A 25,065-nucleotide genomic window follows, 5' to 3' on the forward strand; every position below is an offset into this window, starting at 1 on the left:
TTTTCTCTTTTTATTCTTCCAGCAAAATCCCAGAATTTGGTGGGAATGTGCCATCCTCAGAGCCAGTCTCTGACGCCAGCTTAACAGGATAACTGACTGGATTGGACGAAAGTGAAGAGCAGTGTGGGCCAGCCCCATCATGCTGACTGGTGAAAGGAAAAAGTGACTTCCGGGAGCTGGAAGAACAAGAAGCAACAGGTACCAGAACAGTGCTTGCCAAGGTTTCACCATAGCTCCCTGACTTCTGTGAGGCTTGCTTCATGGGGAGGAAAGGAATCAATAAGTGAGAAGTGGAGGTGACCAGAGATGACAGGCTGCGAGGCAAGGAGAGGGATGGGATGAAAGGGTACAGGCGTGGGACCAGCGGAGGAAGTCTACAGCAGGCCAGGCAGGAGAACATTTCAATCTAGTCTTAAGGGACATGGCAGTGAGTGGGCTATGCAGGGAAGAGTGTCAACAACAGGCCCAGCTTTCAGAAGCAGCAGCCTTTAGCAGCTCCAAGCATGCACGGTGAACCAAACCCCTGCCCTCCTAAGTACCTGCCCTTCTAAGCACCCATCCTACCAAGTACCGGATCCACCAAGCACCTGTCTCACCCAGCACCTAACCCGCTTAGCAGGCCACTCCTAGCAGGCTCTGCCCACAGGTGAGGTGAAATGCCCAAAACAAAAGATTTGAGGAACACATTGCCCCACTTTGGGTTTTGACTTCCGGGGCCTTGCTCAACACTATGGGGTGTGGAGTTTCAGTCATCAGGCCTTCCTAATCTGGCTGTTGACAAATTCACCCCTACAAACGCAGTGGAAAATGTCAAACAACCAAGGCAGCTTTCCAAAACACATTTCTGCTTCCCCTGTCTCTCCAGCATTTGCTTAACGTGGATATATGCCTTATTGCCTAGATGGGTTCTTATCAAGAGAATACTCCGCCACAAGCACCCAGGCCACGATGCAGATTATTATTGCTTCCTGAACCTTCCCTTCAATAGAGCCACAGCAGCGCTGGCTTTGCAGAGGCTACTGTTGTGTGTTTTTGAGAAGAATGCAGTATGCATTCTTGGTACTTTACTTCTACGTAACATCATGTTGTGACTTGTGTTGTTGCCCATGCTTTCCTTTTCGTTACTGTAGACTTTCTACTTAAAAGTGTGTGTATTCATACATATGCAAGCTGTGTGGGTCAGAGCAGTTCTCTCCTTCCAGTTCTGGGGACTGAAATTCAGTCTATTGGGTCTTGGGCTTGGCATCATATGCCTTTACTCACTGAGCAATTTCTCCATTGAGCTTATTTCTTACATTTTTTCCATAGGTATTCTATGGTTATATAAGCATGCATATCAACTCCCCTTTTCACACAAAGACAGTTTTATATAATAGAATTAATGTATCTTGAAGACCATAAATATCAACTTATGAGAACGGCTGCCTTTAATGCTTATCTCACACCATGGAGTGAGCACAGCACACTAACATGCAGATGGGCACGTGGAATGAGGCTAGTGCTACTGTTGACACTCAGGTAGACGTTTGAGAAAACAGAAGTCTTTCTGTACATACATTCCCAGGAGCTGGATCAGAGTGTGCACACACACATTTGGGGGATTCCTACTGCTAATATGCTCTAGAGACACAACAGATTCTTAAGTCATCCTTGCCAGCAGAGATTACCATTACTCTTTCTGTGTTTGCTAACCAGTAGGGTACACTCACTCCTGCCTCCCTCCATCATTGAATGGAATCTCTGTTTGCTGGGGGAAAGGGCTCTGCCAGGGACCAGTTCACATTTGTTTAAGGAATAAACAAGGATCACCTATGGGGAAGGAACCCTGTTTGCCACTCCTAATAGCACCAACATTATGGGTTCCTGGGTTTGAGAGTGGTTAAGAGCACTTACTTGCTCTTGCAAAAGACCCAAATTTGGTTCCCAGCACTCAGAACAGGCAGGTGACAGCTGCCTGTAAGTCCAGCTTCAGGGGGTTTGACACTTTCTTCTGGCTCCTGTGGGCACTGCACTTGTGTACATATGAGCACACAGACACACACACATAACTGAAAATAAAGTGTTATTTAAAAAGAGGTCCTCAGAGAAATCAATGAGACTGATGAATCAACTATGGTCACAAAACAGGAAGAAACCTTAGAAATCAAGTCTAATCTTTAACTGTGGAACTTTGTTGGGGCCTTTTAAAATACCTTGGCTAAGAGAAAGGAAGTGACTGGCAGATCAAATATCAGTGCTGCTAAGAATGAGACAGAGATACTCAGTGAGATAGTGAGAGTTGGGCTCAGGGGACAGCTCAGTTGGTAAAGTGCTTGCTGTACAAAGATGAGTGAGTCTCATCCCTAGAAACAACATTTAAAAAAATAAAAAAGACCAGGTGTAGTGGCATGCCTATAATCCTAGTGCTGGGGGGTGGGGATAGGAGGGCCCTTGAGTTTCACTGGGCAGCTACTCTAGCCAAACCATTGAGCTCCAGACCAGGGTAAGACAGTCTCCAAAATCAAGGGGGGGGGCGGGGGGATGGCTCCTGAGGAATGACACCCTAGTTTGTCCCTCTGGCATACACATACAGATACAGACACAGGCATGCGCGCCCCCCCCCCCCACTCACAATTTAGAAATCAGCAGGGCTAGGTGTGGTGTATACCTGTAAGACAGATGGAGAGAATTAGGCCAGCTTGGACTACATAGAAAACACTGTTTCAAAAAGCAAAAACAAAAAACAGCCAAACAAACAAATATAAATGAAACCTCCTGTTTTATTTATTAGAATGGACAAATTAACAAGGCAGTTCAATGTGTGTGTGTGTGTGTGTGTGTGTGTGTGTGTGTGTGTGTGTGTGTGTGTGTGTACCAGCACACATGTGCCATAGTGCTCAGGTAGAAGTCAAAGAACTTGCTGGAGTTAGTTTTCTCCTTCACATGTGGGTCTCAGGGACTGGACTCTGGCCATTAGGTTTACATAGCAAGTTCAGTCCAGCCAGGGCTACACACTGTCTCAATAATAGAAAAACAGATGGGTGGTGGTGGTGCATGCCTTTAATCCCAGCACTCAAGAGGCAGAGTTCAAGGTCATCTTGAGCTACAGAATGAGTTCCAGGACAGCCAGAGTTACCCAGAGAAACCTTGTCTCAACAAAAAACAAAATGAATGAATGAAAAACAAAAAGCTTAGCTCTGATTCAGAGATCATTTTCTGACTAAGGCTAGATGCTAAGAACCTGCCCCAGAAACTGCATCTCTTTCCTGCTGGCATTTCTAATTTCTAAGACTGAATCATGCTTATTTACTTCAGAGGTTCCTGGCTTTCACCGAGAGTGGCACACAGGGTCAAGAGGAGGGTCCCTTCACTCTCCATTTTCTTGCAAAAGATTTGGGATTGGGTCCAAAGGGTGGGCACATAGGAGAGGAAGAACGCCCTTTCCTTCTTCCTCTTAAGTTCTGGGCTGCAGTCCTAGAACAAAGACAGACTACCAGAAGAAAAATAGGCAGGCATTTATCTCCATGTACCTCACTGGACACATAGAGGAAACCCAGGAAAGGCTTCAAATCCGGCCTCTCTGACACAGTCAACCAAGAATACATCTGTCAAAGAGCAAGCCAAACAGTTTTAGGGTTCATGGCAGCAGGCTGGCAGGTCAACTACATTCTCAGAAATTCACAGGATGCTCCTTTGCACTCTCCTGGAGTGCACTGGAGTCTGAAGTTTCCAGTCATGACTGCACTATCATTAGGCAGGGTGATTTGAGGTATTCTAGGAAAACAGTAGGCCTGTTTGGCAGCTCTGGGTCCCTGGTTCTGTGAAGTCCAGTCTTTAAGTTCTCTGAAGATTGTTAGTGTCATCTTTATCATCATTTGTTACATATTTTGTGGCTTTTTTTGAGAGGTTTCATTCTGTGTCATAGGCTCAACTCAGATTTATAGTAATATTCCTGCCTTAACCTCCTAAGTGCTGGGATTATATAAGGGAGCCACATCGCTGGCTGCTAATGATTCTTGTCATTTGTATTTATTAAGCAGACCATCTCGGCATTCCTGACGACCTACATGTGTCTGTCTGTCTTCTAGATTTATGTCCTGGCTACTTCATGCTCACACATGCTCATTTCACTCTGTACAGAACCTGATGCTGCCTTTTTAAGAAGAGGCTTCTGGCATTGTTCTTTGAAAATACACTCCACTGAGAGTGGCCATTCAGTTCTGGTGTTATAGGACCAAAGCCTTCCTTCCTTTCAGTATACAAAAAACCTTGGCCACCAGCTATTGGAGTCAAAACTACTAGGGGAGCAGGCTGTTGCATGACTTTTCCTGGGTAGATGAACAAGCATCTGTTCACCCTAGATAGTGCACCAACACCAGACCAAAGAAATGATTCTGTCAATGGCTGTGGGGAGACACAGCCCAGCGTTCACCAGCAGCCCCAGTAGTTCTGCTCAGGGCTTTCAACACAAGTATCCTAGACTTGACTGTAGGAAATAATTACAGGACGAGCCAAACAGAAGCAAAGTTAGTGAGTTTATTAAATACCAAGACAGTCATGGAGGAGAAGGATAATATACAATATCAAGATACATGTGTGGGCTTTTCCAGAAAATCATGCTTGGGTGTCTTCACAATGGCCACAACTCCAGCCTCAAAAGATGTGGTTTACAAGGTTTAAAGATTAAGCAAAGCTTAAAATTTAGTAAAGGGATGAAGTGACCTTGAACTTCCGTTCCTCCCACCTTCACTTTCCAAGTGTTAGAATTATAACCATGAGCCATCACGACTACCACCATACCCAGGTTTATACAGTACTGGGGATGGAAAGCAAGGCTTCGTGGTAAATGTGAGGTTAGCCTGGGCTGAGATCCTGCCTCAAAGGGAAAAAAAAAAAAAAAAAGTTAAGCAAAATATATGAGCTGCTAACTTTTTAAGCATTTATTTATATTTTGCGTATATGAGTGTTTTGCATGCATATATGTATGTGCACCGTGTACCCTCAAAAGTCAGAAGGTGCCAAGTCCCCTGGAATTGAAATACAGATGGTTTGTGAGCTGCCATAAGAGTGCTAGGACCAAACCTGGGTCTTCTGCAAAAGCAGCAAGTGATATTAACTACTGAGGCACCTCTCCAGTCAGCTCCAACGTTAATTTATATCGAGAGAGAGAGAGAGAGAGAGAGAGAGAGAGAGAGAGAGAGAGAGAGAGAGCATGCTTTTGTTATTCATCTGGGCTAGGACTCAAGGTCTCAGTCACAAACATCCCAGCCATGAGTGTGCACAGTTTACTTCCTGTTTTTAACATCCTGTTTGAGTTGTCTTGAGGAAAGCACAATATCTCTGTAGGCAATGTTGGCTTTATCAATCATGCTGAAGTTTCTTGACTCTCAGTCAACAGGAAAGGTCTGCTAGATCCCAGGGTGTGGGGTTTCTTTCCTTTTCTAAGTCCCTTGATGTCCCTGTCTTTCTATTCTGTCTCAATTTTATTCAAGGCCACTTCAGTAAACTGATGCATACACTGGGGTTACCCTCAATTGCATGGGTGATGGGCCACTTACAGGTGTATGGGTGACTGAAGCTGTACCAACATTGAAAAGTCCACCCTAGCATGGGAAAACACTGTTGAAGGCTGCCTCACTGGAGTTCCTGACACAGCCTGCCAGGTTACAGAAAATCTCCTATGACCAGCAACAGTGTACTGCTTATATGATTGTGAGTTTCCTGAGCCTCCCTTCCCCTCTAACAGCAAATGTTCCCCACTGAGGAAATAGCTACATAGGGCAGAGCAAACAAGAGTTGACTGAAAGATGGGTACCATCTTGAACATACAGATATACAAGATAAAACCATAAAGAAGGCTGGAGAACTGACTATTCTGTTATGAGCCCTGGTTGCCCTTCCAGAAGACCCTGGTTTGATTCCCTAGCACCCATAAGGCAATTCAAAACTGTTAATGCCAGTTACAGGATATCTAATGCCCTCTCCTGGCCTCCTCAAGCACTGCATGCAGGCAAAATACCCATAGACATAAAAATAATCATAAAAAGTTAAATCAAACAACGCATTTTTCGACATGGCATTACTATGTAGTCTAGAGTGATCTCGAACTCAGGATACCTCCTCCTCAGCCTCACTAGTGTTTTGACGTAAATGTGTGCCTAGCCTTAAACGCTGTAATTTTGGGGAGTTAATTTAATGCACCCTTACTTCCAAAAGTCTGGCTCGAATAGCAGTTTCTGGAATATTACAGCCTTTTCCAATCACAACAACACAGACGGCGTTCGCCAGTTTAACTATCAAACACTTCTCTGCCCTGAACTGTGCAACACATTTTGCCAAGTCTGTCAGAGGACCCAACGGGATAAAACGCCCATTTCTACCTCTACATCATCAGGAAAGGGTTGCAACGATGCTCCAGCGACCAGAGCGTTTATCTGTATAGCCCTGGACCCAGGCGCCCTATTTTCCAATCCTGGGAGCTTCCACGGTCCCAATCGCCCTCTGGCTAAGTTGCCTACACTCTCGTGTGTCCGTCCTCCATTTCCGTAGTTCTCCGTCCTCCACCTGGCACAGGCCAGCCTTGAGAGAGGATCTGAGTCTCCACTTGCTAGATCTATGGTGACGCGGGAAGCGTTTTCAGGTGAATAAGCACGAATGGAGACGCGGCGTGGCCCTCGCGGCGGCCCGTAGGCGCCGGCTTTTCTCTTCCGGGCCACCCTTCACGGGGATCTCCGTTTAGCAGCCTTGCCTAGTGTCTCTTCTCGAAGAACCGCTAGGTTTTTGGAAGCTCGGTAGCTGAAGAAATCGCTAGTGTCCTCACAAACCTGCTCCCGGAAGCCCCGGGCGTCGCGGCAGGAAGTACGTAGGCGCTGCGCCTCGACCTCGCCGCGTCCAGTTCCGGGGTCGTTCCGCTCCGCTGTCCAGGTCGCGGCGTTGGGCTCCGGCTTCTGCTGGGCTGTTGCCTCCGGTACACCGGCCCGGCCGGAGCCGAGCGGAAGCGAACAGATCCGGGTCCACCCGGCCCGGCCATGAGCGCGGTCGCATGATGCGTCCCCGCCCGCGCCGCTGCAGCCTCCGGCCGCGAGGAGCCGCAGCACTGGGCGACCCCGCCCGGGCCTCGGGTGAGTGCAGTGCGTGCGGCGGCCGCGGCCGCGACCCCAGGCTGCTCCCGGCGGCCTCCTCGCCACAGTCCCCTCGGGGGGTTTCTGCCGATCCCGCAGAATCGGACCCCATTTGCACCCGCAGCCTTTTGCCTGACCTTGGGCGCGACACCTCTTTCGGAGCCAAGTGTTCTCTGTGGCTAATGTCAGGCTTGCTGTCATAAAGTGCTGTTACCAATATGTGAGCTGTGGAGTTTTTGTAGGCATGCTTCGTCGTACGTCTGTCTTTTCCAATCCTATGTTCTCTCTCTTTAACGGGACTCAGCTATTCTCTGTCGGTCTTCTTCCTTCTCTTCCCCCCCCCCATCCCCCCACCCCCGTCCATAGTGTTAAGAGGGTAGTTACCCAGGAAGGGCATCTTGGACGAGCCGGTCAGCTTTCAGCGTAATAAGGTTCAACTCTTCTGAGATGTCATCATTTATAGAACGAAGTCCCTTCTAGCTATTAAATAGGCACATTTTATTAGCTCGTGAACAGCCAGTTTATTGTGACCATTGAATTGGAGTAATGAGAGTTTCAGCTCTCTATAGCGGCTTTCACAATTGTGTGTGGTGCTGTCCAAACCCAAGCTACAGCTTCCTTTGCAGTCCCCTTAGTGACTGCATTTGTGTTTATTTTACTGGTTTGGACGGCAGGTCATTTACATTTCTTCCGAAATCTTTCCCAGCTGCCCTTCAGGACTCTGATCTTTCCAATGTTGTTTACAACTTTCACTTAAGTAAAGTTACGTTTTTTAAAAGATACCTTGTTAAACTTGCACTGGCAGCAGAATTGGTTGAAGTGAAAGGTTCTTGGGGTATTTTACAATATGGGCTAATGGAAGTTAACAAAATTTCATTTTTGAATGTTGCACAAAATAGACGGGTTGGAGGTGTGGAAATTGGATTGTGTACTTTGTAGTGTTACTGGTAGGGCACACTGGCTTCTGAATTGAGAGCAGGAGGAAAGGACAACAGCGAGTGAAGAGGTAAATTCACTAGGAATTTCTTCAACAACAGTTGACTCAGCATTTGATTGTTTGACAGATGAGAACTCAAGCTGGATGTAGTGGGTGCACACCTTTAGTCCCAGCAATTGAGAAGCAGAAGCAAGTGAAACTGTGAGTTCGAGGCCAGCCTGGTTTACAGAGTTCTGGGACAGCCAGGGTTACACACAGAAACCATGTCTTGAAAAAAAAAAAAAATTAAGAACTCTGTAGCCCTGCTAATTGACATGCCTTAAAATCAAGCCCTTTTCAAGAATGGAAAAGTAGGCATGTATAGCCCCAGTATCCAAGAGTTAGAGGAAGATGAGAGGATCAAAAGTTTGGGCCTACCTCAAGCAAAACAAAACAAAATGGAAAAGTATTACTGTCAATGGAATGACCCTCAGTTCAAAAGTATATTGAAACTTCAAGAATGATTTTGACTAGACAAAAGTATGGACCGGATTGTATGTTCTTAGTGTAGTGAAATTACTACTTACTTGCTTAAACTTCAGTGACATAAAACAGTATGATAACAATATTACCCTGAAGAAATGAAACTAGAAGTTAGTCCGTAGTACAGTAGCATCTGGGGTGTGTGTGTGTATTGGACATGGTTTTGCTGTCCACTTTAGAACTTCCTTGCTCCAGTCCCTGCTGAACATGTGATGGTTTTCTAAAGGCAGCTTTTGAGGGACATTTCTTAAAAGTAGTGTTTTGGTTATAAAAGTAACATTGCTTTAAAAAAGATTATTTGTGTGCCTCATGCATGCGTGCGTTTGTACCTGTCCCCATGTGTGCATGCAGAAACCAGAAGAGAATCAGATACCATGGAGCTGGAGTTACAGGTAGTTGTGAGTAGCCCAAGATGGGTACCAGGAACTGAACTCAAGTCCTCTGGAAGAGTAGCATGTACTCTTAACCACTGAAGTCATCTTTCCACCCTGTGTACACTTCCTAAAGAATGCTTTGAAGCACAAGAACAAAGCAGAACACATAAAATCAAAGCTGAGCTCCAGGGCAGGGCGAAATTGACACCTTACCATGGGACATTTCAGTTTTAACAGCTGCGGAGAGGTTAAGTCCATTGTGAACATTGCTGAGATACAGAATTTAGGGAGAACAGCCCTGTTCTCCACACTGCAAGTTGGGGTAGGGTTTTCCATTGGTTATGGTTCACAGGAAGGACTCAACTCACTGAAGGAAATAACAGTTAGTTGGTTTATTATAGAAAAATGCTACAAATTAAAGTTAGCCAAGAGAAGAGAATAGAATCCAGGGAAGTCTCAAATATCAGCATCCGCCATCTTCCTCATGGGTCCCCAACTCCCTGACATTGCTATATGACATTGTGTATGGAGTATTGCCAACCCATGCTTCCTCTGATCAGGGGTGTGATTGGTTAATGTAGCAATAGGTAGCCTTACTTCCAGGTCAATGGATACTGTGACACCCAGAGCTTCAAAGCACATCATATTGTTAGTTTTTTTGTTTTGTTTTGACTCTTCCTACTTGAAAATGCAATTCCTTGCTTTCCGTTGATTAATGACTGTCCCTTCTAAATCATGGAGGAGACAAAGGTCAGTGGGAGAGCTGTGTCCATTTCATTTCCTCTCTATCTAAAAGGTCTCTGAAGTAGGGAATGGTAATATGCCTGTAGTCCTGGCTCCAGAGCCTGAGACAGAAGGATTGCTTGGGCCTAGGGGTTTGAGCTAGCCTGAGCAACACAGCAGATCTTTGGCTTCTTTGTTCACCATGTTGCATTTTTTGCTGCTATCTGCAAACTTTGTCTTGCTTATCCCAGCCCTGATTACTGCTGAATTCCATTGCTATAAACATTTCATAGAATTCAGTTACTTCTTGAATGAAATTGGCACAGCACCTGATCATTTTAAAAATACTGTATTCTGTCATGAGTTGAAGATAGTGGGTGCTTGAAAATTGGTGAATGAATACTTATAGTAGGCAGAGAAAATGAATGTGAGATATATATATATATATATATATATATATATATATATATATCTTTTTTTTTTTTTTTTTTTTTTTTTTTTTGAGACAGGGTTTCTCTGTATTGTTTTGGAGCCCGTCCTGGCACTGACATGGCTGGCCTCTGTCTCCTGAGTGCTGGGATTAAAGGCATGCACCACCAATGCCTGGCTGAATGTGAATTTTAATTGGAAGAAGGAGCAGAAGCCCACCAAATGAGCACCTTGTGGGAGAGGTGGAAGGACTGAGCCTTGGCAAGCCTGGAGGAGAGTTCAGTAGAGCAGCCCTGGAGGAATTTTGACCAAATGAATTTGGGGAATGGAACTGAGATTTTTTTAGCAATAACTCTTGTTCCTGGGATCTTGCTCTGGGGTCCTTGTCATCTCTGGGGAAAGAATTCAGATGAGACACATCATAGTGTGGAACACTCTCAAGGGTAAGAAGAGTGGACAGGAACCATTATGGAGGGAAGCACAGTGTGACAGTGACCAGAGAGCTGGTCGTGCTGCCCCATGCATCGAGGCAGGCTTCATGCTATGCCACTGAAGTCTCTGGGACTGACAGCTTTCCTGAGAGGTGCCTTCCTGTGCAGGTGATTGACAGGCCACTGGATTAAGTCTTAAGGGACAGGCAAGGTGTGTTCTTTACCAGGAAGCCTCTGCTGGGTAGAAATCACAGATCTTTCTGGAAGTTCAGAAAGCCATGTCTCCACCCAGTGCCAGAGATAATAACTCAGGTCCCATTTCTGCCAGATCCAAGTCCTGTAGCTTCAGATCCTGGTTTTCCAAGTTGCTGGTTGTGAAGGGTGGGTCTGTCCTCAGTGGCCTTTGAACCTGCCAGTTTCTAAGTAGCCAACTAATAGAGTTGTTGGGACCTAGTGCCCAGAGGCTTGAGTCCCATAGGGTGAGGACTGTGTTCATATGCATCATGGAGAGGTAGCGACAAGGACCAGAGCCATAAGTAGGCATGTCCTCTGGCATACAGGAGAGCATTGTACATGCAGGTTGAAAGCCTCTGATGAAATCCTGGCTGCTTAAAGAAGCCAGACTCCGTGTTTATAGCCCAGTGGAGAGGGGCCACCAGCTAGAGAAGTGTCGGTCTCTCTGGAGACAAACTTTCAAAGTGCCATTGAGATGCTTTGAATTTCAGAACTCTGCTGTTCTGTAGAGTGCTCTTCTCAAGCCTGGGCTCTGGAGGGAGGGTGTGTCAGCAGAACACAGCAGTGGCCGCAGAGTGGCCCAACCCCATATTCATGGGGTGTATTTGAAGGACCCATCTCCAAGACTTGGCTCCTCATCTAACAGCAGTGCTCGGTGTTTAGTGAGCTTCGTTGACACTATCTGCCTCAAGCACCCTCCCCATCCCACTTTTCTCCCAAACTCAAGCACCCTCCCCAACCCCCACCCACCCAACAACAAGCGCTGTCCACCCTGCTTTTTTCTTTCACTCACACAGTGTTCTGGAGTGCAGGCAGGGAAATACTCAAGAACTGCCCTGATGAGGATGTGATGGGAAACAAGCAGCAAGAGACGCCAGCAAAAGGGGCCTGTACAGACTCTGGGTGGCTGTGACTGCAGCCTGTGGAGGGGCTGGTGTGGCCTGGTTCTCAAAGGATTGTACTGAATGCTAGTGGGGCAGGCTGGTCAGGTAAATAGAGGCACTGAGTCTACAAGGGGCCTGGTTGGAGGCAAGCTGGGTTCACAGTGCCAGGATCTGGGTGGGCAGGGGAGGAAGAGATGTGGTCAATTTGGGGACGGTTCTGGGATCAAGACTCCAGCACTTGCTAATGGCTTTGATCTGGGGGTTAGAGGAAGAGGCCAGTGGAGGTGAGTTCTTAGTATTTGACCTTGGTGGCTAGACAGTGTAATGTTTATTGAAATGCGGAGGGGTGAAATTTTAACAGTGGAGGTTCTGCTCCTACCTCCTGCAGTGGAATTCGATAGTAACCAGGTGACTAGACAATAATGTCACCAGAGTATTTTCTAGATTCAGTTCTTTCCAACTTCCTGGGCCTATGATCCCCAAGATGTCACTTTAGAGAGCATGGAAGTAAGGAAGTCAGGCCTCTAGCCAGGAAGTGGTGAGCCACACTTAATCCCATCACTTAGGAGCAGATGCAGGCAGATCTCTGTGAATTGGAGGCCAGCCTGGTTTACAAAGCAAGGTCTGGGCCAGCCAGAGCTGTTACACAGAGAAATCCTGCTTCAAAAAAACAAAAACAAAAACCATCGTGGGTGCTCCCCAGTTGGAGACCTGTGGGCAAGTGTGGCTGCAGAGGGAAAGCCTTCCACCACTGAGGTGGCTCCTCCTCCTGTCCTCTGCTTCCGTGTCTGGGTTCGCCACTTGCAACCTTTGTGATCCACAGTGTTCCAAGTGCTGTTTTATTGTGACTAAGTATTTTAAAAGACACTTTTAGAAAGATTAAATAAGGCTACTCACTGCCCGCAGTATACAGGCCTTGCCAGTGTGTTGACATTTGGCTTTTGTTGGACGTGTCTATATTTTCTTCAAAGTTAGTAGTTTTTTTAGACTTAGTAATTAGAGGAGAAAATAATGGATTCATGTGCATAGGTGGTCAACATGGCATGGGAGGCCAGTTGTACACTCAGGACTGTGCCCTGGGGTGAACAGTACTTTGGAAGCACTTTTCACAAGCACTGTGCTAGGTCACACAGGCTGTTCATTTGGCATATTGAATGAGGGTTGGTTCCCTTTGAAGTCCCCACCCTGACTTAGGTGCCCTTCTCACCTGGCTGGTGATGTGCCCAGGACACTTGTCAAAGGCATAGTTTACTTGACCACATGGAGGAGTCTGTTGTCCTGATGTGTGTCCCCTCTGAACACTCAAGATGCCCACTGTCACTCAGTCTTAAGTCCTGCATCTTCTCTCACTCTGAATCTGCTGTTAGGTCTCCTCAGAACCTGGGGCGCCTTCAGATTCTCTACTACCTGCGTTTCAAGTATCTGCCTCTCCATCCTGGACTCTGATTTGCAATTCCGGGCCAAGTCTTGAGTTCCTTCTGCTTATTTCCATGTGTCCACAAAGCCTGAAGTCACAGATCAGAGTAAATGGAAGGCGGCCTTGGCTCACAAATGCACTGATCAGGATGCGGCTTCTACTGAAGCATTTTCTTCCAGCTCCGCCCCAGTCCCTGGCCTGGGCATTTTACCCCTGCTTCTTTTCTAATGGAAGCCTCACAGATGCACAGGGAAACATATATTTAAAATGTGCACTTCATCAGTTTAAAGCAGCTCATGAATTTTTAAAGCATGGCCTCACAATGTAGTCAAGGCTGACCTCAAATTTGAGGCAGTCCTACTTTGGGCTCCTGAGTGCTCGGGTTACATCTGTGTGCCACCATTGTAGGCTACTCAGTGAATTTTGCTTTGATGAATTCATGTACCCATGTCCCTTGCTTCAGCTAGGAGGCAACCTCAGCCTCTTGAGCTGGAACCTGTTCTGGTTTCTTTGTCCCACAGGAGAGCCACTCTGTACTTATTCTTTCATTTCGCCAGGAATTTGTGAGACTTAGCTGTGTTGTTGCTCTGTCTTTCGCTCTTTTCTTCCTGGTATGAACATGCCACACTCTGCCCGTCTCCTGCAGACGCCACCCGCAGGTGGCCCTCACTCAGTCCTAGCACTTTCCCTTGGCCACTGTGCCCCCTGTGTTAGCAGGGCCTGGTGCTATAATTGCTCCTCGGTCACACTCTCGCCCATTCTGTGGCTCCTTCTCTGTGGCTACTGAGAACAGGCTACTGATGGACATAAAGGTGAGCCAGCTGTGCTCTGCCTATCCCTGGATCTTTCTTTTCTTTATTTTTTGAGACTTTGAGACAGGGTCTCTCCTTAGTCTCACAGTGTAGACCTGGCTGGCTTCAGACTCATAAAGATTTGCCTGCCTCTGCCTCCTGAGTGCTAGGATCAAAAACATGTACCACCATACCTGACTTCTGGAGCTTTCTTGAAGGGTACAGGCATCTGTATTTGTATCTAACATGAGGAGGGTAAAACAAACTAAAGTAAGTTATTGTTGGCTGTAGTAGTGTGTCTTAGCTGCTGGGTCCTGTGTCTTGAACCCATTAGTTAGAGGCTAGACTGGACAACTTATAATACCTTATTTCAAAAACTAAATAATAATTTTGTTTCCAGGGTTAATCTGCTAGTGATCAGAACTCAGAAGCCCAGTGCAGAGCCACAGTGCTATAGGCTGTGTGTATGACATCCAGGGTTCACAGACTATGTGCTATGCTCTGCTCTATCACACAGCAGGTAACCTATCATTGAGTTTATTGTCTTACAGGCCACATCACCCAGGACAACATGCGCCTTACAGTCCTGAAAAAAAGGCACAAGTGCTCCCATGATGCTTAGAAGCAATCTGTAAGGTGAGTCTGTGGCTGGTGTGTGTGTGACAGGGTCTCACTTTAGCTAAGACTCACTTCAGACTCACCATCCTCTTGTTGTAGCCTCCTGTGTGCTGGGTGGGCACAAGCCACCAGTCCAGCTCATGTGACTCTTGGCTTAAGGCACACTATCCCTTCCTGACCAATAAGGGTGTGTATTGGATCAAGCCCAGAGGCATCTGCAGGCTAAGGCCTCCTTTTCAACCTGTCTGCTTGAGGAAGGAGGCTGCTGATTGACACTTTTAACCTTTAGCCAGAACCACAAAACACTGCAAGACAAAAGGAAGAATTGCCATTGTGGCCAGTCACCAGGGCTAATGGAGATCTGTGATGTTAATTGTAGTTCCCAAGAGTCAGTGCTTTTACTCACAGCAGGTGCAAAGAGCTTTACTCAATGTGGGGTATAGGCTTGGGAGCAGATAAACCCCATTAGCTTGGTGAAAATGGAAGATGGTGCTTTTTCTGTCATCTCGCTGACAACAGTATTCTCAAGACTCTTCCAGAATCAGCCATCAAGAGTGTGGCACCAGCAGACATTAGTGTTTGTTGTGTGGGACATGGCTCCTGGTGGGTTGTGTGGCCCAGCATCACATCTCTTGGCACTAGCCATGTTCTCTCTATGTATAGAGTGGGATTCCTCATGTTTTCCTCCTTTCCCATTGCACTAATGCAGTGGACACAGTGACTTGGGATGGATGGAGCACACACATATATAACTGTAGTCCTGCTGTGTTCAGTGACTGCCTTCTCTCGGACTTTGTACAGGAATGGCAGCACATGCTTGTCATCCCAGCATTTTGTGGGTAAAGGTTGGAAGGTCAGGAGTTCAGTCTGGACTACATGAGACCTCAAAGAAAAGAAAAGGGAAAATGAAGTCATACCTGGATCTTGGGCTATTTTCCTTGTTTGGTGTCTGTGGATTTTGCAAGTGTGCAACTCCAGGACGTACATGTTATAATACACTGTCAGCCTGATTCGCACATCTAAGAATACCCTGCCACAGCCACTGTTAGGTGTGTCTAGGGGTGTCATTCTCATGTGGATATCCCTGCCACCTATACCCCCAAGAAGAGCAGAGTGCTCCATGCCCTGGCAGCCCTCATGGGACCTGAGCCAGGAAGCACAGCAGAGCTGGCCCACTCACTAGTGTGAGGGCGCCTGGGTGACTTGCAGCCCTCTGGAGACCTCAGACTGGAAACATGGAATTCTCACCCAAGGACCTCTTGTCCCTCCATGTTAACCAAGCTGTTCCTCACAGAGCACGCCTTGCAGAGGAAACCAGAAAACAAAGGGGGGTCCTGTCCTGTAGAATCCTTCAGCTAGAGGCCTTGATGTTCCTGGGCGGTTACAGTTTGTTTACAGAACTGGCAGTCAGCTGGGTGTGGTAGCTCCCACTTGGGAGGCAGAGGCAGGCATGTCTCTGAGATTGAGGCAAGTCTAGTCCACAGAGCCAGTTCCAGGCCAGCCAGGGCTATAGAGTGAAATCCTGTTTTAAAAAGAAAAAGTGGGGAGAAGATAGTGGGAATCACTGGAGAGGGTCACATCTGCCTGTTAGCAGATGTATGTAGCTGTCCTCTGTCTCAGCGTGTTGATGTCAGGCTGGTAGCAGGTGAGGTAGGTGGGGGGAAGCCGGCTGGTGGACATACTGGAGCTCAGATGAGACAGAGCTACCCAGCCTCTTGTTGATCCTCAGAGCCAGGCTCAGCTAGTGCTGCCTGAGGCTCAGACCCCAGTCACAGTGTTCAGGAAGGAAGAGCTATACAGGGTGATTGCAGGCAAGAGGAGCAAGGTCCTGAGTGACTTACAGGGCCTGCCTGGGAAAGCTATATGTGGGCATGAGGAGGGCACCCTGGCCTGTGCAGATGTCCCCACCCGACATCACCATGAAGCTCTTTTGCTTTGCTGGCTTTGGAAACAATGGTGTCTCTTCTTGCCCTGGTCTGTGCTGTATGTCGACGTTCTGCGCTCTGCAAGTGGGGACACCCATTGTCAAGTCTGTTCCACTAACAATTAAGAAAAAATGTATGTCCAGATTTGAAAGGCCATGCTGCTGAATGGTGGCACCTCAGGAACAGCCACCTGCCCCGCTTTGCCCACCTCAATGCTGCTCTGGAGGGGGTAGGTTCACTTCAGTGCCCATTAGCATTTCCCTTCCATGTACCAAGGCCAGGACACAGCTGGACTCTCCCTCCCCTCACTGTACTTGTCATAAGTGTTTCCACCCTTAGCAAACACGATAAGAGAAGGACTAGCCGGGCAGGCTGAGCAGTTCCTGCTAAAGACTCCAGTTCTTTAGCTTCTCTGACCTGTGTGCTCTTGGCAGTCGGAGGACACAGGAAGTACAGGGACAGTCTGGAAAGAAAGAATGGATTCATAAACAGGAGACCTTATGAAGGTTAAAAATCATGCTAGAAGCAGCATATGATTGAGGAATCTGAGGCGAAACAGGATCTGAGCTGTCCACAAAAGCTGTCACACACCTTCTGCATTAACCTGGGGAGGAGGAAGCTGAGGCGGTGGAGGGAAGCAGCTCAGCCTGGTGAGCCTCTAGGAAGGGAGGGCAAGACATCCGTTGCCCATGCTTCTTTCTGTGTGCCTTGGTGACATCTGTGTTGAGGGGGTAAAAGGCCTATCTAGAGGACAGACAGGTCAGGTTATTGGGAATAGCAGTGTCCAACAGGGTTCCCTATGCCGAGTGCTGTGATTCTGTACAAAGGGTGGCCTTTCATTATCTCTGTATGTGGTAGATGACAGCTTTGCATGCACGGGCAAATCCCACACTGAGACGCCCTGGGTCCCACACAACAGGACAGTGAAGTGAAGAAGGCAGAGCTTGAGCCCTCAGCTAGCTTGGTACTTTGTTCTTTCCTGCTCAGTGTATTTGAGTTGACTTTGTACACATGGCTCATCATGTTTAAGTGTGTATGTGTATGCATGTTTTTGCCCAGGAGCCTCACCAGCTCTCACCCCCTCTGCAGGGTGTGTCAGGGAATCATGCAGCCGTCAGGACACAGGCTCCGGGACATCGAGCATCATCCTCTCCTGACCGACAATGACAATTATGATTCTGCATCCTCCTCGTCCTCCGAGGCCGACATGGCAGACAGGGTGTGGTTCATCCGTGATGGCTGTGGCATGGTCTGTGCTGTTATGACATGGCTTCTCGTCGTCTATGCAGACTTCGTAGTGACCTTCGTCATGCTGCTGCCTTCCAAAGACTTCTGGTACTCTGTGGTGAATGGAGTCATCTTCAACTGCTTGGCGGTGCTTGCACTGTCGTCCCACCTAAGAACCATGCTCACTGACCCGGTGAGTACATGGATCTCTAGCTTAGAGCACTCACATGTATCGATGCTGTCAAGGAGCAGCACACAGCATTGGCACAGATATGCACAAACATGAAGAGTGCTGGGCTCATCTCTGGAGCAGATTCCTGCGGATTGTGAGTAGAGGCAGACCTGTATTTCTGCTCCTCAGTTCCTGATGCCATGAAGGCTCAGTTCAGAGCTTCCAGGTCAGGAATAGTGGCTTCTCAGAAGCTCAACATACCCTTTCTGTGGCCACCCCAGAGCCAGGGGAGACGGCTGGGGCTTCCTCCTGGCAAGAGCAATCTGAAGGCCACATGGGAGCAATTCCCACAGGCAGCCACTGCACTGTAGGTGCATAAGGCCGTGGGTGTTCCTGCCAAGAAAGTTCTCAACTTCTTTTCAGCACTAATTGTGACCCTGGCACAGGGTCCCATGTAGAGTGACCTGTTTGTGTCTGCTAGTTTCCTCCCAGGAAGGTGACAAGAGGGAAGTGCTGGCTGTGCTGCTCCTTGTAAATCAGTGGTTCTCAACATGTAGGTTACAACTCCTTTGGATTGCATATCAGATATCCTGGTTGATTATAATTCATAACAATACAAAATTAGTTATGAAGTGAGATGAAATAATATGGTTGGGGGTCACCACAACATGAGGAACATTAGGGTCACAGCAGTAGGAAGGTTGAGAATCACTGTTGTAAGCTTACATTGTCATCTAAGGTAGAGGTAAGGTTGCCTGGCCTCACAGGCTGCCTCCCTGCCATGTTGGGATCCACAGCATAGCCTTTGCTTTCTCTCCTGTCTGTAGACGGAGTTTCTGTCCTACCTGGGCCCACAGCCATTTAGTCTCAAATAAATACAGAGGCTTATATTAATTACAAACTGTTTAACCAATGGCTCAGACTTCATATTGGTTAGCTCTCTCTTACTTGTTAACCAATTTCTATTAATCTATGTATCTCCATGTGGTCTTGGCTTACTGGAGAATGCCCAGGCATCCCATCTTCCTGGTGTCTCCCGACCCTGCTTCCTATCTTTCTCTATCCCTGTTTGGATTTCCCACCTGGCTAAATCCTGCCTGTCTATTTGGCCGAAACAGCTTTATTCATCAACCAATAAGAGAAACATATATTCACAGCATACAGAAAGACATCCCCCATCACCTCTCTGAATCACAATGGCCTTGGCTAGCCTATCCATGGGGCGTCATCCTGTGGTGCACAGTCTGCCAATGGCCTGGTGTGCTGTGGGGCCTCTGGCCACACTCCCTTCCTCAAACTCAGTACACTTGGGACTTCAGAAGCCTTTGCTTTCCTGAAACAGGATTTCACTATATAGCCCAGCCATCCTTCTGCACCTGCCTCCCCAGTGCTGGGATTATGGTCATGTTTTACTGATGTTTTTCTTTTTTTAGGAGAGGGTGCCAGAGCAGTTAAGAGAGAGAGGGTAGCCCTATGTAGCTAGCTGACCTGAAACTCACTATGTAAATTAGGCTGGCCTCAGACTAGTGGCAGTTCTCCTGCCTCTGCCTCTCTAGTGCTAGGATTATGGGTATGAGCTTTGTTTTATTGTTCCGCCTTCCTCTAACCCACCTGAACTCAATCTGTGTGCACAGGGGGCTGTCCCCAAAGGCAATGCCACAAAGGAGTACATGGAGAGCTTGCAGCTAAAGCCTGGCGAGGTGATCTACAAGTGCCCCAAGTGCTGCTGCATCAAGCCGGAGCGTGCCCACCACTGCAGGTAAAGCCTCTGCTCTCTGCAGAGCCCTGCCCAGGTCCAGCACCCACCCAGCACCTGTATAGTCCTGTGGGACTCTGCAAACAGTACAGACTTCAGGAGACAAGTGGGCAACAGCCAGAGGAAGTGACAAAGGGTCTACTTATTTTCCTGACCTGGTTGCCATGAGCTGGGACATGGATTTTGTAACTGGCCTCTGTATGCTTGCTGCCCATCATGCCAGGCAGAAGCTGCAGACGTGATGCAGGCTCCTGTAGGCATGCTGTCTGACAACAGTCTAGCTCACAACATGTGCGTTTGAACATCAGCCTCTCTTGAGCTCCGTCTGCTGGCCTTTGCTGCAGTCTGTCATTTGTTCTGCTGTGCCAGGACTTGGTTTTAGACAGGCTTCTATTCCTTAGGGGTACTGATACCAGGTGTGGAGGGTGAATCTGGTATACTTCTCCATTCCTGGAAATATGTTGGACTTCCCTGTACTTAGACTGTGTGTCCACAAAGATGTAGTGTAGCCTCCCCTTGAAGTGTCTTCCTCCTCCTGTTGGGCTGGGATTTGCCAGGGGGAGCAAATAAAGTGAGCAAGGCCATCAGTGTTCTGCAGGGAGGGCTTTGTGGAGAAAGTATGGTCAGAAAGCTAACAAAGGCAGTGGGGAATGATAGGCTATGGACACGAATTCCTTTTGGGGTGACCACCTCATGGTTGTGTATATGCAGGAGTCCCTCCATTGTGCATTTAAAGTGGGTGAGCTGCTGTGGCAGGGAAGTTACTACTCCAATTCATTGGAGATAACTTGGGAATGTTTTGGAAGCCATTAGATTGGCAGGTGCACTGGGAAACATGCAAAGAAACTGCATCTGACAGAGTGGCACAGTTACAAGAGTCCAACTACTGCTGCCACAGTGCTTACTGGATGTAGTCAGTGATGTAAGCTGTTTCAAAAACTCAATTAGCAGCAAAGCCAGGCAGGTGAAACAGTATAGGAAAAAGCACAGTTTACGCGTAGCTCCAGTGCTTGGGAGGCTGAAGCATGTGTTTTACAGCCAACCAGTTTGAGACTTGTCATAGATGTCAGCAGAGTGCCATACAAAAGATGTCTCCCAGCCTCACCCACCTTGGATTTCATTTGGTGTCACAGGTTTCCCCAGAAAGCAAGGTACTGAACGGTACGCTTTCCTTTGCAGTATTTGCAAGAGGTGTATTCGGAAAATGGACCATCACTGCCCATGGGTGAACAACTGCGTGGGAGAAAAGAATCAGAGATTCTTCGTGCTCTTCACTGTGAGTGGAAATGTTTTATGGAGACTGTTTTGAACTGGATGTTGTGAAAATTGAACCTGCTGGAGTTGGAGATATTTAGCCGGCTCCCACCTCCTCAGAGCTGATGGCTGTGTTGGCACATGCAGGGCACAGTCCAGTGGTGGCTGTTGCTACTTTTATTACATCACCTATTGGCTACTGATTTGCCTGGCCCCCTCTCGGTCCCCCTTGTCATCTTGTACACAGGGCCTTCACATATACAGCCCATTTCCCCTCTCTTTATTTTGCCATGCAGCCAGCAGCAACTACAATTCACTCTTCCATGCCACCTTTCCCCTACTGGGAAAGGGGGGGGGGAGAGGGAGGGAGGTAGAGAGAGGAGGAGGGAGGAAAGGAGGGAGGGAGGGAGAACAGTCAGCCTCTGCATATGGGATGACAAATTGTTAAAAACAACTAACCCATCTCCTTCCTTCTAGATGTACATAGCTCTGTCTTCAGTCCATGCTCTGATTCTCTGTGGGCTTCAGTTCATCTCCTGCGTCCGAGGGCAGTGGACTGGTAACTGAGGCGCTCTCTCTCTGTGTGTCATTCCTAAAAGTACTGCAGTGTGGGGAAGGGTCCCAAGGGAGAGTCAGGCTCCTAGATGGGAGGGGAAGCCTTACTTGCAATAACCTGAGTTTTGTTTGTTGTAGTTCTGTTCTTTTTGTTTTGGCTCCTTTGAAACAGGGTCTAACTTTGTATCCCAGGTTGGCCTTGAACTCAGGGATGATTCTTTTACCTAACCTTCTTTGGTGGGACAACAGGTGTAAGCCATTGCGCCCGGTAAAAAGTTGACATTTTAGAACGTAGTAGTTTCACCCCTGCCTTCCCTCATCATTGGATTCCCCACTCATGACATAGCTAATTTTTAATAAATCATTTTAGCTACTTGCAGACTTTGGACACTGGAAAGGGGCAGGATTGCCACTGTCCCATCCACCCTGTGTTTGCTTTCTGGCTGACTCAGTTGGTCACTGTCCACAGCTGCCTTAGCATGGCTTCATGGGGTAACCAGATAGGTGTGGTCAAGACAGGCCTTGGCTGGCAGCTAAAGACAGGCAAGAGGGGCCGAACTCTTGTGACAGTATCTCTACTGTAGAAACACCCTTGTAGGCACACGGTTTAGATACAGGCGTGTCCTTTCGGAACAGACTCTCATACCTCAGATGCTTGAAGCAGGAGGATCATAATTTCAAGGCCAGCAACTTAGTGAGACCTTACTCATAAAGAGAGCTGGGGATGTAGTTCAGTGGTAGAATGCTTGCCTGGCATTTGTAAAGAAAGCCTCAAATATAATGCCCAGTACAGTGAGAACTTCAGGGAAGGTAGACTTCTGAGGTTGCTGTCTGGGAAGGGTGGACAGCCTGAGTGCTGGGCAGGCTGTGTGCAGCTTCTTAGAGAGCTTGTGTGGGCCTTGGGCAGCGGGAACACACTCCTTCCCGGAACAGTGCAGGTGAGTGTAGGGCTCCCTGTGGTGTAGGGTGCTTATGGTGCACTAACCACCTCACTCTCATTCCCAGAGTGCAGCGACTTCTCACCTCCCATAACTGTAATCCTGTTGGTCTTCCTGTGCCTTGAGGGCCTCCTGTTCTTCACGTTCACAGCAGTCATGTTTGGCACCCAGATCCACTCAATATGCAATGATGAAACAGTGAGTCTTGTTCTGTGTCTGCAGAGGGGTGGGTCTGATCTGAAGTCCTGAACGGCCTCAGTCCCCACAGGCCTGTGTTTGCTGCCCTCCCCATTGGCACAGTGTTGTTTTTGGGTCCTGGGTTTATTTAAGTCACTTAGGCCAAGCAGGCTGCGGGTCTCAGGAACTCAGCCGCCCTCCTACCTTTGCAGGTTTGGAGTAGGTACTGTGTAAATATGTGAGTATTGGTCCCATGCAGAGGGCCATAGCCTGGCTGTGCATGGGAGACAGTGCCCAGCTCCATGCAGGCTTTGGAGGCCTGGCGGCAGGCTCACATGTAGCCACGTGTAGCTGTGTGTACAGCAGGCTGTCTGTGGGTCTCTCCTCACTGCTACTATGGCTTCTCCTTCTGCTTCCAGGAGATCGAGAGGCTGAAGAGCGAGAAGCCTACGTGGGAGCGAAGGCTGCGGTGGGAAGGGATGAAGTCTGTCTTCGGGGGCCCTCCCTCCCTCCTCTGGATGAACCCCTTTGTTGGCTTCCGATTTAGGCGACTGCAAATGAGGGCTAGAAAAGGGGGCCCTGAGTTCTCTGTGTGAGCCTTCAGGGCAGGAGTGTCCGCAGACATCTTGATGCTCACTGGCCTGCAAGCACAACAGCCTTGTGGGCAGATGGAGCTGGCCAGCTGACGGGGCCATGAGCAGCTTCATGGACTTAGGGCCACAGGCACTTGTCAGTTTTTGTGTGTACTGCCAAGAGAAGCATGCAGCCCCAGGAGGCCATCTTATCACCATCCTGACACTTGGGATGTCATGTGGGTCATGAGCATCCCACAGGCAGAGCTGCTTCTCAATCATGAAGAAAGCCAGCATAGTCACAGCTGGGAGTCCTGCTGGCCCGTCCCCAGCACACTCCCTTACTGGATGGGGTTCCACAGAGACTCTGTGGCTTGGAGGACTCCAACACCTAGCACTGAACAGTGAAGATGGCTTCCAGAATACTCCCTACTGTCCAGGAATGGGCATCCTTTGACCCTTCCAGCAAGTCTGTATGTGCTCATCTGTGTGTCTGTGTGTATGTGTGTGCGCGTGCGCATGTGTCAGAATCGGCAGTGTTGTTCAGGCACGCGTGTGGTAGACAAGCTGTCTTTCAGACTCCAGTGTTTCAGGGAAGTGGGACGCACTGCTGGCCCTTGCTGGCCTTCTATGAATGTATCATACAGTGTCCAGATCCAAAGAACAGGCATGCCTGTGCATGGGCCCAGCCTCCTGGTTTTATTTCACTGAAAGTTTAGTGTTTGAGGGCGTGGAGCTGAGGTTTTGTTGTTCCAGCCAAACTAACAGCATGCAACAGTCCCTCAACAAGGAAGGTAGTGCCCGTGCTGAGGCCCAGCACTGTAGGGGAGGGGCCATGGGGAGCTCAGCGTGAGAGAAGCAAGCCACCTTGGGCCCCTTTGGGCAGGTGCTGCAGGGGTGACAGCCTGGTGCCTGAGCTGTCACAGCAGTGACATGATGACTATTTCTGTATCCATGGCACTGCAGTCAGAGTGGACCCTTGGTGCGGGCTTAGAAATATGTCAGTACACACACAGCTCCCCTCAGGGGACTTGCCTTAAACTTCTAGGTTGTTCCTTTGCTGCTGAGTGAGAGTGGTCTGACAGAGGCTGGGGACTTCCTGTGAGTCCGCTCCTGTGCAGAGACACCGATGTTTCCCTGTTGGGACCAGCTGCCTTTCTGTCCCTGTGACACCATGACTGTTTTCGGTGTCATTTGCTTTTGCCCTGCCCTCATCTGGGCTCCTATGCTACTGAGGTGAACCCCAGGGACCTGTGAGCCTAGCCCTAAGGCAGTGAATAAACTGTGGGGCCCGAGTCACTGCAGAGGGACAGCGTGGCCTCAGATTGTCTCTGCACTCATTTGCACATGTGTCTGGGCATGCAGGCTCTGGTGGTGTCACCCTCCAGTGTGGAGTCTGTGGCGGTGAATCCAAGCTGAGTATACTTGACTTTTCAATTCCTCAGTGTGATTTTATATGAAATAAAGTAACCCGTCCACAGTTCTTACCCTCCTGCAGCCCTCTTCTTCCTGGGTGGCCTGCCTTGCTTTTCTCCAGAACCTTCTGCTGTGTGCCTGTGATGGGCTATAGGCATCTAGCACAATTCCCAGAGCCACCTGTGTAGCTGTTGACTGGCTGGGATTTTACTCAAAGACCCCCTTAACTTTCTTTCTTCTAAATAACCTTGCAGATTTTTTTTTAAAGTGTATTATAAAATAAAAACTAAAGCTGAGCATAGAAGCTGGTGTTTGTAACCCCAGCCCTAGGGAGGCTAGGGCAGGAAGATTGATTGACAGCAATTGAGCCAGTCTGCCTACAGAGTCTAACTGACCCAAACAGGTGAACAAATGCAATTAAAAACTTTTCCGAGCCAGGCAGTAGTGGTGAATGCCTTTAATCCCAGCCTACAGCCCCTGGGAGGCAAAGGCAGGCAGATCTCTGAGTTCAAGGCCAGCCTGATCTACAGAGAGAGTTCTAGGACAGCCAAGGTTACAAAGAGAAACTCTGTTGGGGAAACAAATAAAAGCTTTCCATAGGCCTTTAATCCCA

The 25,065-nt window shown here is 48.2% G+C and overlaps 1 protein-coding gene across 3 annotated transcripts; it reads left to right on the forward strand.

Moving 5' to 3' along the window:
• The first annotated feature begins 6,951 nt into the window (after positions 1–6,951).
• Zdhhc7 (zinc finger DHHC-type palmitoyltransferase 7) lies at positions 6,952–24,519 on the forward strand. 3 transcript variants are annotated; one of them, XM_051201592.1, is made up of 8 exons: positions 6,952–7,100; positions 14,394–14,478; positions 17,445–17,805; positions 19,419–19,543; positions 20,720–20,816; positions 21,272–21,353; positions 22,355–22,485; positions 22,884–24,519. In XM_051201592.1, the coding sequence occupies exons 3-8, from the start codon at positions 17,491–17,493 to the stop codon at positions 23,058–23,060; spliced, it is 927 nt and encodes a 308-aa protein (XP_051057549.1). In that variant the 5' UTR covers positions 6,952–7,100; positions 14,394–14,478; positions 17,445–17,490; the 3' UTR covers positions 23,061–24,519. The 3 variants fall into 3 exon arrangements, with proteins under 3 accessions (XP_051057549.1, XP_051057547.1, XP_051057548.1); XM_051201590.1 differs by having other exon boundaries at positions 17,475–17,805; XM_051201591.1 differs by lacking the exon at positions 6,952–7,100 and adding an exon at positions 11,681–11,739 and having other exon boundaries at positions 17,475–17,805.
• Positions 24,520–25,065: the final 546 nt, after the last annotated feature.

The sequence above is a fragment of the Phodopus roborovskii genome, unplaced genomic scaffold (assembly GCF_943737965.1).
Source record: "Phodopus roborovskii unplaced genomic scaffold, PHOROB, whole genome shotgun sequence".
Lineage (NCBI taxonomy): Eukaryota > Metazoa > Chordata > Mammalia > Rodentia > Cricetidae > Phodopus > Phodopus roborovskii.